Here is a 17,513-nt window from a genome sequence, read left to right on the forward strand (position 1 = left end):
CCTTGACTCACAATGGGGCCCAAAATGTCTGTTCTGTAGCAAGTTTGTTCTCAGGGGGTTACTTCCAAACATTTTGCACTGGATTTCCACCAAAAGCATCTCTCTCTCAACCTTTCTCTCCCAATCTCTCTCAATTCCTCTCTCACACTCCCTTCTTAATCTCTTTCTCTCCTCTCTCTTTTCCTCTCCCTTCTTAATCTCTTTCTTTCTCTCTCTCTTCCTCTCTCTCAATCTCTCCCGCTCTCTTCCTCTTAATCTCACACTCCCTTCTTAATCTCTTTCTTTCTCTCTCTTCCTCTCTCTCAATCTCTCCCGCTCTCTTCCTCTTAATCTCTCATACTCCCTTCTTAATTTCTTTCTCTTTCTCTCTCTCTTCCTCTCTCTCTCTCCCGCTCTCTTCCTCTTAATCTCTCTCACTCCCTTCTTAATCTTTCTTTCTCTCTCTCTTCCTCTCTCTCAATCTCTCCCGCTCTCTTCCTCTTAATCTCTCTCATACTCCCTTAATTTCTTTCTCTTTCTCTCTCTCTTCCTCTCTCTCTCTCCCGCTCTCTTCCTCTTAATCTCTCACACTCCCTTCTTAATCTCTTTCTTTCTCTCCCTCTTCCTCTCTCTCAATCTCTCCCGCTCTCTTCCTCTTAATCTCTCTCATACTCCCTTCTTAATTTCTTTCTCTTTCTCTCTCTTCCTCTCTCTCTCTCCCGCTCTCTTCCTCTTAATCTCTCACACTCCCTTCTTAATCTCTTTCTTTCTCTCCCTCTTCCTCTCTCTCAATCTCTCCCGCTCTCTTCCTCTTAATCTCTCACACTCCCTTCTTAATCTCTTTCTTTCTCTCCCTCTTCCTCTCTCTCAATCTCTCCCGCTCTCTTCCTCTTAATCTCTCACACTCCCTTCTTAATTTCTTTCTCTTTCTCTCTCTTCCTCTCTCTCTCTCCCGCTCTCTTCCTCTTAATCTCTCACACTCCCTTCTTAATCTCTTTCTTTCTCTCCCTCTTCCTCTCTCTCAATCTCTCCCGCTCTCTTCCTCTTAATCTCTCACACTCCCTTCTTAATTTCTTTCTCTTTCTCTCTCTTCCTCTCTCTCTCTCCCGCTCTCTTCCTCTTAATCTCTCTCATACTCCCTTCTTAATTTCTTTCTCTTTCTCTCTCTTCCTCTCTCTCTCTCCCGCTCTCTTCCTCTTAATCTCTCACACTCCCTTCTTAATCTCTTTCTTTCTCTCCCTCTTCCTCTCTCTCAATCTCTCCCGCTCTCTTCCTCTTAATCTCTCACACTCCCTTCTTAATCTCTTTCTTTCTCTCCCTCTTCCTCTCTCTCAATCTCTCCCGCTCTCTTCCTCTTAATCTCTCACACTCCCTTCTTAATTTCTTTCTCTTTCTCTCTCTTCCTCTCTCTCTCTCCCGCTCTCTTCCTCTTAATCTCTCACACTCCCTTCTTAATTTCTTTCTCTTTCTCTCTCTTCCTCTCTCTCTCTCCCGCTCTCTTCCTCTTAATCTCTCACACTCCCTTCTTAATCTCTTTCTTTCTCTCTCTCTCTTCCTCTCTCTCTCTCCCGCTCTCTTCCTCTTAATCTCTCACACTCCCTTCTTAATCTCTTTCTTTCTCTCTCTCTCTTCCTCTCTCTCTCTCCCGCTCTCTTCCTCTTAATCTCTCACACTCCCTTCTTAATCTCTTTCTTTCTATTTCTCTCTTCCTCTCTCTCTCTCCCGCTCTCTTCCTCTTAATCTCTCACACTCCCTTCTTAATCTCTTTCTTTCTCTCTCTCTCTTCCTCTCTCTCTCAATCTCTCCCGCTCTCTTCCTCTTAATCTCTCTCACACTCCCTTCTTAATCTCTTTCTTTCTCTCCCTCTTCCTCTCTCTCAATCTCTCCCGCTCTCTTCTTCTTAATCTCTCTCATACTCCCTTCTTAATTTCTTTCTCTTTCTCTCTCTTCCTCTCTCTCTCTCCCGCTCTCTTCCTCTTAATCTCTCACACTCCCTTCTTAATCTCTTTCTTTCTCTCCCTCTTCCTCTCTCTCAATCTCTCCCGCTCTCTTCCTCTTAATCTCTCTCATACTCCCTTCTTAATTTCTTTCTCTTTCTCTCTTCCTCTCTCTCTCTCCCGCTCTCTTCCTCTTAATCTCTCACACTCCCTTCTTAATCTCTTTCTTTCTCTCTCTCTCTCTCTTCCTCTCTCTCTCAATCTCTCCCGCTCTCTTCCTCTTAATCTCTCTCACACTCCCTTCTTAATCTCTTTCTTTCTCTCTCTCTCTTCCTCTCTCTCTCAATCTCTCCCGCTCTCTTCCTCTTAATCTCTCTCACACTCCCTTCTTAATCTCTTTCTTTCTCTCCCTCTTCCTCTCTCTCAATCTCTCCCGCTCTCTTCTTCTTAATCTCTCTCATACTCCCTTCTTAATTTCTTTCTCTTTCTCTCTCTTCCTCTCTCTCTCTCCCGCTCTCTTCCTCTTAATCTCTCACACTCCCTTCTTAATCTCTTTCTTTCTCTCCCTCTTCCTCTCTCTCAATCTCTCCCGCTCTCTTCCTCTTAATCTCTCACACTCCCTTCTTAATCTCTTTCTTTCTCTCCCTCTTCCTCTCTCTCAATCTCTCCCGCTCTCTTCCTCTTAATCTCTCACACTCCCTTCTTAATTTCTTTCTCTTTCTCTCTCTTCCTCTCTCTCTCTCCCGCTCTCTTCCTCTTAATCTCTCACACTCCCTTCTTAATTTCTTTCTCTTTCTCTCTCTTCCTCTCTCTCTCTCCCGCTCTCTTCCTCTTAATCTCTCACACTCCCTTCTTAATCTCTTTCTTTCTCTCTCTCTCTTCCTCTCTCTCTCTCCCGCTCTCTTCCTCTTAATCTCTCACACTCCCTTCTTAATCTCTTTCTTTCTCTCTCTCTCTTCCTCTCTCTCTCTCCCGCTCTCTTCCTCTTAATCTCTCACACTCCCTTCTTAATCTCTTTCTTTCTATTTCTCTCTTCCTCTCTCTCTCTCCCGCTCTCTTCCTCTTAATCTCTCACACTCCCTTCTTAATCTCTTTCTTTCTCTCTCTCTCTTCCTCTCTCTCTCAATCTCTCCCGCTCTCTTCCTCTTAATCTCTCTCACACTCCCTTCTTAATCTCTTTCTTTCTCTCCCTCTTCCTCTCTCTCAATCTCTCCCGCTCTCTTCTTCTTAATCTCTCTCATACTCCCTTCTTAATTTCTTTCTCTTTCTCTCTCTTCCTCTCTCTCTCTCCCGCTCTCTTCCTCTTAATCTCTCACACTCCCTTCTTAATCTCTTTCTTTCTCTCCCTCTTCCTCTCTCTCAATCTCTCCCGCTCTCTTCCTCTTAATCTCTCTCATACTCCCTTCTTAATTTCTTTCTCTTTCTCTCTTCCTCTCTCTCTCTCCCGCTCTCTTCCTCTTAATCTCTCACACTCCCTTCTTAATCTCTTTCTTTCTCTCTCTCTCTCTCTTCCTCTCTCTCTCAATCTCTCCCGCTCTCTTCCTCTTAATCTCTCTCACACTCCCTTCTTAATCTCTTTCTTTCTCTCTCTCTCTTCCTCTCTCTCTCAATCTCTCCCGCTCTCTTCCTCTTAATCTCTCTCACACTCCCTTCTTAATCTCTTTCTTTCTCTCTCTCTCTTCCTCTCTCTCTCAATCTCTCCCGCTCTCTTCCTCTTAATCTCTCTCACACTCCCTTCTTAATCTCTTTCTCTCTCTCTTGCTCTCTCTCTCTCAATCTCTCTCCCGCTCTCTTCCTCTCAATCTCTCTCATACTCCCTTCTTAATCTTTCTCTCCCTCTCTCTTCCGCTCTCTCTATCTCAATCTCTCTCCCCAGTTTTTCAATTTCTCTCTCATTCACTCTCTCATTTTCTCTCTCCCACTCTCTCAACCTCTCTTTCTGACTTACAACCACAATTGAGACTAAAATTTCTGTAGAAAGGATGTTGAGACTCTAGAAAGAGTGCAGAGAAGAGCAACAGAGTTGATTAGGGGACTAGAGGCGAAAACATAGGAAGAATGGTTGCAAGAACTGGGCATGGTGAGTTTAATGAAAAGAGACATGATAGCAGTGTTCCAATATCTCAGGGGTTGCCACAAAGAAGAGGGTAGAACAAGAAGCAATAGGTGGGGAATAATATCAATGGGTGGAAAATATCAAGGAGAGAAGCAATTTAGAACTAAGGAGAAATTTCCTGACAGTTAGAACAATTAATCACTGGAACAGCTTGCCTCCAGAAGTTATGAATGCTCCAACATTGGAAGTTTTTAAGATATTGGATAACCATTTGTCTCAAGCAGTGAAGGGTCTCCTGCACATGCAGAGGGTTGGACTAAAAGACCTCCAAGGTCCTTCCAACTCTGTTGTTGTTGTTATTATAAGGAGGAGGAGAAGAAGAAGTAGAAGAAGTAGAAGAGGAAGAAGAAGTAGAAGAAGAAGAAGTAGTAGTAGTAGTAGTAGAAGAAGTAGTAGTAGTAGAGGAAGAGGAAGAAGAAGTAGTAGTAGTAGTAGAAGAAGAAGTAGTAGTAGTAGTAGTAGTAGAGGAAGGAGGAGGAGGAGGAGGAGGAGAAGAAGTAGTAGAGGAAGAGGAAGAAGAAGAGGAGGAGGAGGAGAAGTAGTAGTAGAAGAAGAAGAGGAGAAGTAGTAGTAGTAGTAGAGGAAGATTAAGAAGAAGAAGAAGAAGAGGAGGAGGAGGAAGAGGAAGAGGAAGAAGGAGTAGTAGTAGTAGTAGTAGTAGTAGTAGTAGTAGTTTTGCTTCACCTTTGAGACAACTTTGACCCAGGTGACTGAGAATCTCCATAGACCTGAACTTCCAAAGTTGCTCCATGAGAGAAAAGTGGTTGGTCTCCTGCCGATTTCATTGTCATTTTTCAAAGGGAGCCCCTGAAGTGAAGGGCAGCTCCCCAAAAAGTCTCTAGTTCCTGCCCCCCCCCCCTTTTGGCCAAGCAGCAATGGAAAACTCTGCTTGTTTCCGCAGCGTCTGTTTCCCCAAATACCAACCTGTGAAATATTTGCTGTACTCCTGTTCTATCTTCTGAGCCGTCTCAAATTGCTCTTTGGAATGTTTCTGGGTCACCTTGTCTTTCAAGAAGACCGGATCTTTTTGCTCCCTGGAAGACAGAAACATGTACACATCTCCATCTCTTAAATTCAACGCGATAGAATCTGGTCCACGAAAGACCATCCGGAGTGGAGCAACATTTGCAGCAACAGCTGATGCAAGGATGTGAGGAGAGAGCACCCTCTAACACAGTGTTTCCCAACCTTGGCAACTTTTTATTTTTATTTATTTATTTATTTTATTTATTTATTTTGTCCAATACACAATGAGGGTTTTAGTGGGTAGATATCTATATACGCATAGTAAAATACATGATGAAGGTTATAGAGGAGATACTCACAGTAAAATATATCTAAGAAAGAATAGAAAAGAAGAGAAAGTAATAGAACATATCAATGAAAGAATAGAAGAAGAGATATAGGAATAGAAGAAAGAAATAGGAGATATAGGAGAGCAATAGGACAGGGGACGGAAGGCATTCTAGTGCACTTGTACTCGCCCCTTACTGACCTCTTAGGAATCTGGAGAGGTCAACCGTAGATAATCTAAGGGTAAAGTGTTGGGGGTTTGGGGATGACACTATGGAGTCCGGTAATGAGTTCCACGCTTCGACAACTCGGTTACTGAAGTCGTATTTTTTACAGTCACGTTTGGAGCGGTTAATATTAAGTTTAAATCTGTTGTGTGCTCTTGTGTTGTTGTGGTTGAAGCTGAAGTAGTCGCCAACTCCCAGAGTTGAAGTCCAAATATCTTCAAGTTGCCAAGGTTGGGAAACACTGCTCTAACACAAAAAACCCGAAGGTTGGTGAGCAGAAGGAGAAAGATAAAATGTACGACTCCATGCTTCACACTTACTTGATCTGCTTGGCATTTTTGTAGCGAACGAAAACGACAATGGGGTAGATGTGGATGCTGTGCAGCCGCTCAATGGCATGAGGTGCGATATCCAGGAGACAGTGACAATCCTAAGAGAGGAAGAAGACAGGCCCCTGGTTGGTTATTAAAGATACTTTGGGGGTGTTTGTTCAGCAGTCGTAAACACAAATTCTACAGGGCTGGTCTGTATAATTAGTCCTATATTGTAGCTGAGGATTGACTCAGTAGAAGCTTGCCTATTGCTCTACAGTACATATCCAAAACCAACCTTGTATTATTCCTTTTACAGGTCATATGGATGGGCATACCCAGATATGCCGGAAACCGCACATGGCATTCTTATTAGTTCACATTATGCTGTTAGCATAAGTTAGCATGCGTTTTGCTAAGGCTTTGCAATTGCGGACTTCTGGGTAGGCCTGGAAGGGTTCAGGGAAAGTTCATGTTCTCAGGAGCAGACAGTATTATGTGAAATCATGAGAAAAGATGGGGAATACTGGCCGGCACCATTAAGCACATTCTTTTACCTCGCTTCTCACAAGCTTCCTGTAAGCTCCTATCGATATACCTGCAGCGTTATCTATGATATTGGCAGGCTCATGAATTACAACATCTACGGAGTCTACGGAGAGGGACGGCATACAAATTTAATAAATAAATAAATACATAAATTTAATAAATAAACATCATGTAAAACTGTGCACGCATATTAGCTGCACTAGGCCATAGAAAACAGATCCTCTTTGCTTTCCTCCTGGACCCTGCCAACTGACATTGATTGGCAGACGGGACCTGGAGAAGGCCAACTGTGCGGGTCCTTCTTGGTCCTAGGGAAGTATGAGGTAGAAGGCAGTTCCATTAAGGTCCTCTCTTATTTTGTTCTGCGCACATTGACTCGTTATTACAAGTATCACTGTATAAGGCAGAAGACAGTCCCGTGGGTAATCTGGTCCGATGCCAGGTAGGGCTTTATAGGTCATAACCAACACTTTGAATTGTGTCCGGATATACAATTGTGTTCCTTTTTCTATCAAGAGCAGCGGTGTCAAACTCAAGGACTGTGGACCAAATCTGGCCCGCGGGGGTGTTAGATCTGGTGCCCTAGAAGCAGCAAAGGACAGGCCCACGGTGCCTCCACCAGAAAAAGTGGAGCATGTGAGGGCTGCACGTAGCTCTCGTCAGCTCCATTTTGCTGGCAGGGTGATGCAGGAAGCCGTCGCAGCTGAAAACAGAACTCGGGGACATTTTTTTTTCCCTGGCGCCTGGGCCGTCACAGTCACCCCCGACGTGAATGACGTCAAGCTGGCCGTGCACCCCCTCCCCGATCATCCCACCCCCTCTCTCAAAGTAAAACACAACTCTGAGTATTGCATTGGCAGTTCTGTGTTAGCAAAAACTTCAGAAGAGAAGGATTTAGGGGTAGTGATTTCTGACAGTCTCAAAATGGGTGAGCAGTGTGGTCGGGCGGTAGGGAAAGCAAGTAGAATGCTTGGCTGCATAGCTAGAGGTATAACAAGCAGGAAGAGGGAGATTGTGATCCCCTTATATAGAGCGCTGGTGAGACCACATTTGGAAGACTGTGTTCAGTTCTGGAGACCTCACGTACAAAAAGATATTGACAAAATTGAACGGGTCCAAAGACGGGCTACAAGAATGGTGGAAGGTCTTAAGCATAAAACATATCAGGAAAGACTGAATGAACTCCATCTGTATAGTCTGGAGGACAGAAGGAAAAGGGGGGACATAATTGAAACATTTAAATATGTTAAAGGGTTAAATAAGGTTCAGGAGGGAAGTGTTTTAAATAGAAAAGTGAACACAAGAACAAGGGAGCACAATCTGAGGTTAGTTGGGGGAAAGATCAAAAGCAACATGAGAAAATATTATTTTACTGAAAGAGTAGTAGATGATTGGAACAAACTGCCAGCAGACGTGGTTGGTAAATCCACAGTAACTGAATTTAAACATGCCTGGGATAAACATAGATCCATTGTAAGATAAAATGCAGGAAATAGTATAAGGGCAGACTAGATGGACCATGAGGTCTTTTTCTGCCGTCAGTCTTCTATGTTTCTATGTTTCTAACCCTGATGTGTCCCTCAACGAAATTTTGAAAGAAAGAATAAGCTACCTTCTCGGTTATCTCTTTGATGGAAGCCACAGTTGTCACGTCAAAATGCCCACTCCTGCGTTTATAATCTATGAAGAGACAGTCTTTCACGCCCCGTTCAATGGCTTGCTGAGAAGCTTTCATCACCTCTGTTTGGGAAAACAAAAACAAACAACGTTTGAGCCGAAATACACTGGTTTAAAAGAAACATTCCCACCCTCCCGCCACTAGGTGTCACTGGTGCAATTATTTGTGGCATGGATCTAGGGAAAAGGCTGTTTGGGATCTTCAAGGAATACATCCGAATTTTTCCTAGCAAAACAGTTTTTCTGCGAATGACTCTGAAACCCCTTGCATTAGAGTGGAGTCAATAGGACTGAAGGGAGCTGAGCGTTTGCTGGCCAGATGCCCTTCCTGACACCTACATGGGGTTCACAGTACATATATTTTCTCTTTGTGCCCAGAGAGAGAAATATCTGCCGCTATCTAGCATCAAACTCAACAGGCTCCAGATTGTGAACTGAAAGCTCCAGTTCTAGGCCCTCACATGCTCTCTTTCGTAGCAAAACAGATGTCAGAGTGAAATATATAATGGGGCAAAGAAGAGAGAATAGAGTGGCACCTCTACTTCCGAACTTAATTCGTTCCGTGACCAGGTTCTTAAGTAGAAACGTTTGTAAGAAGAAGCAATTTTTTCCCAGAGGAATCAATGTAAAAGCAAATAATGCGTGCGATTGGGGAAACCACAGGGAGGGTGGAGACCCTGTAGAGAGGCCCCACGGAGGCTTCTCCCCGTCTTTTCTGGCCCTGCTTCCTCCCAGGAGATTTCTAGAGAGGCCCCACGGAGGCTTCTCCCAGGCTTTTCCAGGCCTGTTTTCTCCCAGGGGATTCCTAGAGAGACCCCACAGAGGCTTCTCCCCACCTTTTCTGGCCCTGTTTCCTCCCAGGAGATTCCTAGAGAGACCCCACGGAGGCTTTTCCCTGCCTTTTCCAGCCATGTTTTCTCCCAGGAGATTCCTAGAGAGACCCCACAGAGGCTTCTCTCCACCTTTTCCGGTCCTATTTTCTCCCAGGATATTCCTAGAGAGACCCTACAGAGGCTTCTCCCCGCCTTTTCTGGCCCTGTTTTCTCCCAGGAGATTCCTAGAGAGACCCCACAGAGGCTTTTCCCCATCTTTTCTGGCCCTGTTTCCTCCCAGGAAATTCCTAGAGAGACCCCACGGAGGCTTTTCCCTGCCTTTTCCGGCCATGTTTTCTCCCAGGAGATTCCTAGAGACCCCACAGAGGCTTCTCTCCACCTTTTCCGGCCATGTTTTCTCCCAGGAGATTCCTAGAGACCCCACAGAGGCTTCTCCCCACCTTTTTTGGCCCTGTTTCCTCCCAGGAGATTCCTAGAGAGGCCCCACGGAGGCTTCTCCCCGCCTTTTCCGGTTACAGTTTCAGAGACTTGGGTTTGTAAGTGGAAAATGGTTCTTGAGAAGAGGCGAAAAAAATCTTGAACACCCGTTTCTTATCTAGAAAAGTTCATAAGTAGAGGCCTTCTTAGGTAGAGGTACCACTGTATATAATGGGGCAAAGAAGAGAGAATGCTACGACTCTAAAGTGAGAAAGTATGTAAGACCTGTCATTATCTTAATTTATTCAATGGTGGATCTGTTGATTGTGAACTTCAAGCAGACCCCTCTTGAAGTTAACTGGACAATTCCAAAGCCCATGATATACTCGAAACATTTTTAAATATACATCTGGTTAAACCCTTCAGTGCTGGCACTAAACCTTCGGAAAAGCATTTAACTCTGGCCCTTATCTCTACCTGCTCTTCTCCTCCCTCCTATTTCTTAGGAAACCCTTCCATGCAATGGACTTACCAAGAGGACACCTGCAAAATTTCCCTGGGGATTCCTTGACCAACATATCTTTCACAGCATCGGGTAACGGCCCAAGGATAAGCACCGGTCTAGGGGATGTGCAGTCAACCTTTTGGACCCGTTGATATGCCAGGCTTACGGCATCTGCAACAAAAAAAGGAGACACAAAAATTCAACAGCCGAACTAAACAATTGTACAATTATTTGATGGCGCCTGGGGTAAAGCCTGGGAAGAGTGAAAAACACAGAGCCTGGGGAGAACGAAAACAGCCTTCCCCACCCCACACCCTGTTGTGGTTGGCTCTGGGCCAGTTCCTGTTCCGAGGACTGTGGGTGTTGGTTTGGGAGAATCCTCACGTTATCAGAGACCGGTTTTGCTGCCAACAGCTTCGGACAGTGAGGAGTCTGGGTCAAGGGAAGATTCTGGGAGTGAAGTTGTCTGTAATATGGCAAATGATTTAGCTTTACTAGATAAATGGTCAAAGCAATGGAAACTGCAGTTTAATGTTTCCAAATGTAAAATAATGCACTTGGGGAAAAGGAATCCTCAATCTGAGTATTGCATTGGCAGTTCTGTGTTATCAAAAAACTTCAGAAGAGAAGGATTTAGGGGTAGTGATTTCTGACAGTCTCAAAATGGGTGAACAGTGCAGTCAGGCGGTAGGGAAAGCAAGTAGGATGCTTGGCTGCATAGCTAGAGGTATAACAAGCAGGAGGAGGGAGATTATGATCCCGCTATATAGAATGCTGGTGAGACCACATTTGGAATACTGTGTTCAGTTCTGGAGACCTCACCTACAAAAAGATATTGACAAAATTGAACGGGTCCAAAGACGGGCTACAAGAATGGTGGAAGGTCTTAAGCATAAAACGTATCAGGAAAGACTTAATGAACTCAATCTGTATAGTCTGGAGGACAGAAGGAAAAGGGGGGACATGATCGAAACATTTAAATATATTAAAGGGTTAAATAAGGTCCAGGAGGGAAGTGTTTTTAATAGGAAAGTGAACACAAGAACAAGGGGACACAATCTGAAGTTAGTTGGGGGAAAGATCAAAAGCCACATGATCCATCCTAAGATAAAATACAGAAAATAGTATAAGGGCAGACTAGATGGACCATGAGGTCTTTTTCTGCCGTCAGACTTCTGTTTCTAAGTTGAGGTAGTTACAGGCAGCCCATTAACTAATGACTAGTGAGTCATTATTAGATTCAGAGGAAGAGGGATTCATAGATGCTCGCAGGTGCAGGTTTATGACGAGAAGGGAACAACTGCGCAAGTATTATAGAAGATAAGGGAGAACACCTGTGGCTGGGGCAATGAAGCTAATGGGGCTGCTGATAAATTGCCAGCTTCGCTGCCTCTCGGTGTGGGAGATTATCCGTTTGGTGAGAGACAAGTGCTGTTTGATTTTGGACTGCTTCAGGATTTACCAGGACTTTTTTGAATATTTCACAGTTAAGTACAGCTTGAGAACTCTTGAAGGGGGATGGCTGTGACATCTTCACAGCTGCCTTTTATCTGCTCTGCTTTTGTTTTTGCTTTTCATAGCGTTCCAGGCTTGTGGTTTGTGGGAGAGCACTTTGCTTGATTAAAGTGCGTGTGTACAATATTTTTCTTTTGATAATCCGACACTTTGTTTACTTTACAACAGTGTGTGTGTTTGAATTTACACTTCGGACTCAATTGGGGCTCGTAACGTGAAGCCCGGCATAACACCCCCAGAGGTCTGAAATGTGAACTTGGGAAATGGGCCTCCAGGAGGGTTGGGGAAGGTCTATGCTCCTAGAAAGACTCGGAAGCGAGTGGGGAAGGAATGGAGATTTTGCAGTATCCTACCCCTGCCACGTCCACCAAGCCACGCCCACAGAATCAGTAGAGGAAAAAATTTAGAAACATAGAAGACTGACAGCAGAAAAAGACCTCATGGTCCATCTCGTCTGCCCTTATACTATTTCCTGTATTTTATCTTAGGATGGTTAGATGTTTATCCCAGGCATGTTTAAATTCAGTTACTGTGGATTTACCAACCACGTCTGCTGGAAGTTTGTTCCAAGGATCTACTACTCTTCCAGTGAAATAATATTTTCTCACGTTGCTTTTGATCTTTCCCCCAACTAACTTCAGATTGTGTCCCCTTGTTCTTGGGTTCACTTTCCTATTAAAAACACTTCCCTCCTGGACCTTATTTAACCTTTTAACATATTTAAATGTTTCGATCATGTCCCCCCTTTTCCTTCTGTCCTCCAGACTATACAGATTGAGTCCATGAAGTCTTTCCTGATACGTTTTATGCTTAAGACCTCCCACCATTTTTGTAGCCCGTCTTTGGACCCCTTCAATTTTGTCAATATCTTTTTGTAGGTGAGGTCTCCAGAACTGAACACACTATTCCAAATGTGGTCTCACCAGCGCTCTACATAAGGGGATCACAATCTCCCTCTTCCTGCTTGTTATACCTCTAGCTATGCAGCCAAGCATCCTACTTGCTTTTCCTACTGCCCGACCACATTAATTGAATGCGGTCGCCACTTGCCGTCCAAGAAAGGAATGGAGTCCGTGCTGATGGTGTCGAGGGCCAGCAAATCTTTGCCGTCTTTGGAACCGCTGCGCTTATGTTTGTGTTTCCTCCTGAAGAAGGATCGGCGGGCCGCAGCTGAGGATGCCTTGGAGGAGCTGTTGTCGTCCTTGGCTTCGGACATGCTGTGTCTCCTGTGGAATTCCTGCTCCATTCTACGAAGGGACGGTTTGGAGAGTCAGGCCGGAAGAGGTGGAAGGATTGGGACAGAAAAATGGAAAAGAAAACAGAACCGGTTTATTTATTTATTTATTATTTATTAATTAATCAGATTTGTATGCCGCCCCTCTCCGCAGACTCGGGGCGGCTCACAGCAATAATAATACAATGTAAACAAATCTAATATTTAAGTTAATTTAAAAAACCCCAATTTAGAAACCAATCACACATACTAGCATACCATGCATAAATTTTATAAGCCTAGGGGGAGGGAAAGTATCAATTCCCCCAAGCTTGATGACAGAGGTGGGTTTTAAGGAGCTTACGAAAGGCTAGGAGGGTGGGGGCAACTCTGATATCTGGGGGGATGGTTCCAAAGGGTCGGGTCCGCCACAGAGAAGGCTCTTCCCCTGGGTCCCGCCAAACGACATTGTTTAGTTGACGGGACCCAGAGAAGGCCAACTCTGTGGGACCTAACTGGTCGCTGGGATTCGTGCGGCAGAAGGCGGTCCCGGAGATATTCTGGTCCGGTGCCATGAAGGGCTTTATAGGTCATAACCAACACTTTGAATTGTGACCGGAAACTGATCGGCAACCAATGCAGACTGTTCTGTTCTGTGCACGGCTTTCGGAGCGACACCCCCGACTCAAAAATCCTTTATTTCAGAAATAAATCAAACTCTTTATTGATGTAGGCGCACATAACGAAAAGCAGGTTTTAAACAGCCAGGGAAAAGGAATTATTTCCCTTTGGAGCTAAACGTAAATGTAAATGTTATCCAACATTTTCAGCTATCCAAGTATCATCTCGCCCGTTTATGTCGGATAATTGTGACTCTACTGTAGCTTGATTTGAGCAACGCCCCAAACCCCATGGAAATCTCTAGGGTGGAATTACATGTATTTGCTGGGGATCTGTCCTCTTTCCAGCTTCTGAGCATTTTCATCCAGCTGCCACGCCATCCAACAGCCGAAGTTCCCTTGGGGCAGAGTATCATCGACGTACAAAATGTCGTCTTTTTTGAAACTCAAGTCCTGTTCAACTTCTGCTAGCCGGTCATAGAGCGCCCTGCAAGGAGAGACAGAGAGACAGATGACTATGTATCTTTTTTTTTTTTAGACTGTTCCAGATGTTGCAGGACAAAAACTAAAAAACCTCCTATAGCCATCTCTGCCAACTTGGAGAAATGACATTGACCTTTAACATACCTAAGTGTGTGATTTAGACAAAGATTTACGCTGGGCCACTCGAGGAGGTAGGTGGGGGAAATATCATAGTTAAATTTGGTACATTGTGACCCAAGGCTTTCTTGGTTTGCATTTGTAAATCCCACAGTATTTTAATCTGCTCATGTTCAATTCCTTATTTATTTGTTTGTTTGTTTGTTTGTTTGTTTATTTTGCCCAATACACAATGAGGGTTTTAGTGAGTATATATATATATATATACACACACATAGTAAAATACATGATGAAGGTTATCGAGGAGATACTCATAGTAAAATATATCTATGAAAGAATAGAAAAGAAGATACAGTATAGGAATAGAACATATCAATGAAAGAATAGAAGAAGAGATATAGGAATAGAGGAAAGGTATAGGAGATATAGGAGAGCAATAGGACAGGGGATGGAAGGCACTCTAGTGCACTTGTACTCGCTCCTTACTGACCTCTTAGGAATCTGGATAGGTCAACTGTGGATAATCTAAGGTAAAGTGTTGAGGGTTTGGGGATGACACTATGGAGTCCGGTAATGAGTTCCACGCTAAATGGCACATGATAATTTTTACAGATGGAATAGAATGAGTAGAGTAGAGTGGGATAGGGATGGGATGGAATGGAATGGAATAGAATAGAATACAATTCAATTCAATTCAATTTATTAGATTTGTATGCCACCCCTCTCCGAAGACTCGGGGTGGCTCATAGAATAGAATAGAAGAGAACTTGAACAGAATGAGTAGAGTAGAGTAGAGTGGGATAGTATAATAATATCTCCGAGACCGCCTTCTGCCACACGAATCCCCGTGACCGGTTAGGTCCCACAGAGTTGGCCTTCTCCAGGTCCCGTCGACTAAACAATGTCTGGCGGGACCCGGGGAAGAGCCTTCTCTGTGGCGGCCCCGACCCTCTGGAACCAGCTCCCCCCGGAGATTAGAACTGCCCCCACCCTCCTTGCCTTTCGTAAACTTCTTAAAACCCACCTCAGCCGCCAGACATGGGGGAACTGAGACTTCTCCCCCGGGCCTATACAGTTTATGAATGGTATGTTTGGGTGTATGTTTTCTTTTAATAAGGGTTTTTTAATGACTTTTAATTATTAGATTTGTCGTATATTGTGTTATTACTGTTGTGAGCCGCCCCGAGTCTACGGAGAGGGGTGGCATACAAATCTAATGAATTGAATTGAATTGAATAGGGTTAGGGATGGAATGGAATGGAATGGAATAGGATAGAATAGCTGGAAGGAAACTTGGGAGGTTTTGTAGTCCAACCTCCTGCCTAGGCAGGAAAGCCTCCAGCAGTGATGGTGAACCTTTTTTTCCTTGGGTGCCAAAAGAGTGCCCACAGCCATAATTCAATGCCCAAGGAGGGCAAAAACAGCTTCCCCCACCTCCAGAGACCCTCTGGAAGGCAGAAATGGCCTATTCCCAAACTTCTGGTGAGCCCAGAAGGCTCATGTTTTGCTCTTCCCAGGCTCCAAAGGCTTCCTTGGAGCTGGGGAAGGGTAAAAACGCCCTCTCCCGTCCTCCTTGAGGCTCTCTGGAAACCAAAAACACCCTCCCACAGCCTCTGTGTGAGCCAAAAATTAGCTGGCCGGCACACATTGGAGTTGAGCTAAGGCAATGGCTTGCGTGCCAGCAGATATGGCTCTGCGTGCCGCTTGTGGCACCCATGCCATAGGTTCACCATCACTTGCCTATAGTATTTCAGACAAATGGTTGTCCAATATTTTCTTTAAAACTTCAGTGGAACACAATAAAATATCAATCACCAAATTCTTAATTAAAATTCTTTTTTTTAAAAAAAAAAAAAAGGTGTGGTAGCAATTTGGTGTTTTGCACTAAACCAGGAAGAAAGGCTTGTGTCTGTAACCAGTCCATAACACTTGATGAAAATACTATTCAGTGATACCTTGTCTTACAAACTTAATTGGTTCCGGGACGAGGTTCTTAAGGTGAAAAGTGTGTAAGACAAAACAATGTTTCCCATAGGAATCAATGGGAAAGAGATTAATGCGTGCAGGCCCAAAATTCACCCCTATTGCCAGCCGAAGCGCCCGTTTTTGTGCTGCTGGGATTCCCCTGAGACTCCCCTCCATGGGAAACCCCACCTCTGGACTTCTGTGTTTTTGCGATGCTGCAGGGGAATCCCAGCAGGGGAATCCCAGCATCGCAAAAACGAGCACTTCATTGGCAACGGAAATCCGGAGGTGGGGTTTAGGGAGCATCAGTGAAATCGCAGCATCACAAAAACACCGAAGTCCTCGGAACCCCACCTCTGGACCTCTGCGTTTTTGCGATGCTGCGATTTCACTGAGGCTCCCCTTGCTGGGAAACCCCACCTCCGGACTTCCGTTGCCAGCGAAGCGCCAGCTGGCAACGGAAGTCCGGAGGCGGGGCATCCCAGCGGCGGCGGTGGGTTTGTAAGATGAAAATAGTTTGTAAGAAGAGGCAAAAACATCTTAAACCCCGGGTTTGTATCTCGAAAAGTTTGTATGATGAGGCGTTTGTAAGACAAGGTATCACTGTATAAGATTTTTAAGTACCTGACATAAAGTAACAAAAAGTTTAACAAGATGTTGGCAGGATGATTTACAAATAGATGAAAGAGAAATGAAATAAATAATAGAAAATATATACAAGATAAAAAATACGAGAGTTAGAGAGATGAGAAGAAAAATCTTACATAAATGGTACTATACACCTGCACAAATTGCACACTTCCAGGGGAAAGAGAAGGGCATATGTTGGCACGGATGCCAGAAAAAAGGAATTTTTATGCATATGATCTGGGAGTGTGCAGAAATTCAGAAATTCTGGAATGTAATCCAGAATGAAATTAATAAAATGTTAAACATTAACTGGATTATTACAAAAGAAATAGCAATTTTAATTAAATATAGAGAATTAGGAGAATTTAAGGAAATTAAAACCGCAGCACTGGAAAGTGCTAAAGCGGTGATGGTATTAGGATGGAAAGATTCTACAAAATGGACATTACAAAATTGGTACTGGTATATGGTGGATCACATACATTTTGAAATTATGGAAATAAGATTAAATAATTTTGATAAGAATAAATTGGAGAAGCTGATGGTGCGATGGAACAAGGTAAAGGACTATATGTTAAGTAGAATCTGTGATGTAAATATGAAAAATAAATTGCAATCACTCTTTTAGTAATACTAGAACAAGATAGAGCCAAGGAATAATAGATAAACAATTAAAAAAATTTGAATCCTCTTGTATGGGTGGTGGGGGTGATGGGGGGGGTGTTGTTGTTAGGTGATGGGCACATGCACTGTGCACTGTTATATGTCTGTTTTAAGTAAACTATTATAAAAAACCAATAAAAATTTATTATAAAAAAAAAAAAGTACCTGACATAAAAACCATCTCCAGGTAAATCTTTCAGCCTGTTGAATTCTTCAATTCTGTACTGAGCTTTTATTCTGATAGTGTCAACTGGTTTGAGCATTTCCAGGTACGCCTCTTCCGCTGTTCTGTTTCTCATGTCAACAGACCCGTACTGTAAAAAAGAAAATAAAACAATAACCACGTGTTTGTTGTTCCGGAAGGCCTTCAAAACCCAGGAAAAAAAGTTCAAAAGTAATAAATGAATCATCCAGCCCAAAAAATATCTCAAAAGGTTTAATGGCAAACTTTCTGCCTACCCAA

At 43.8% G+C, this 17,513-nt stretch overlaps 1 protein-coding gene across 1 annotated transcript in view; it reads right to left on the reverse strand.

The window, feature by feature from the left end:
* The window catches only part of DLG5 (discs large MAGUK scaffold protein 5), a 149,353-nt gene that overhangs the window by 1,845 nt on the left and 129,995 nt on the right, over positions 1–17,513 (reverse strand). Inside the window, 7 exon segments of the mRNA XM_070751994.1 lie at positions 4,957–5,066; positions 5,873–5,982; positions 8,025–8,152; positions 9,872–10,015; positions 12,410–12,606; positions 13,509–13,679; positions 17,216–17,364. Of these exon segments, the coding sequence (XP_070608095.1) occupies positions 4,957–5,066; positions 5,873–5,982; positions 8,025–8,152; positions 9,872–10,015; positions 12,410–12,606; positions 13,509–13,679; positions 17,216–17,364 (1,009 nt within the window).

This window comes from Erythrolamprus reginae, chromosome 5 (assembly GCF_031021105.1).
Source record: "Erythrolamprus reginae isolate rEryReg1 chromosome 5, rEryReg1.hap1, whole genome shotgun sequence".
Classification (NCBI taxonomy): Eukaryota; Metazoa; Chordata; class Lepidosauria; order Squamata; family Dipsadidae; genus Erythrolamprus; species Erythrolamprus reginae.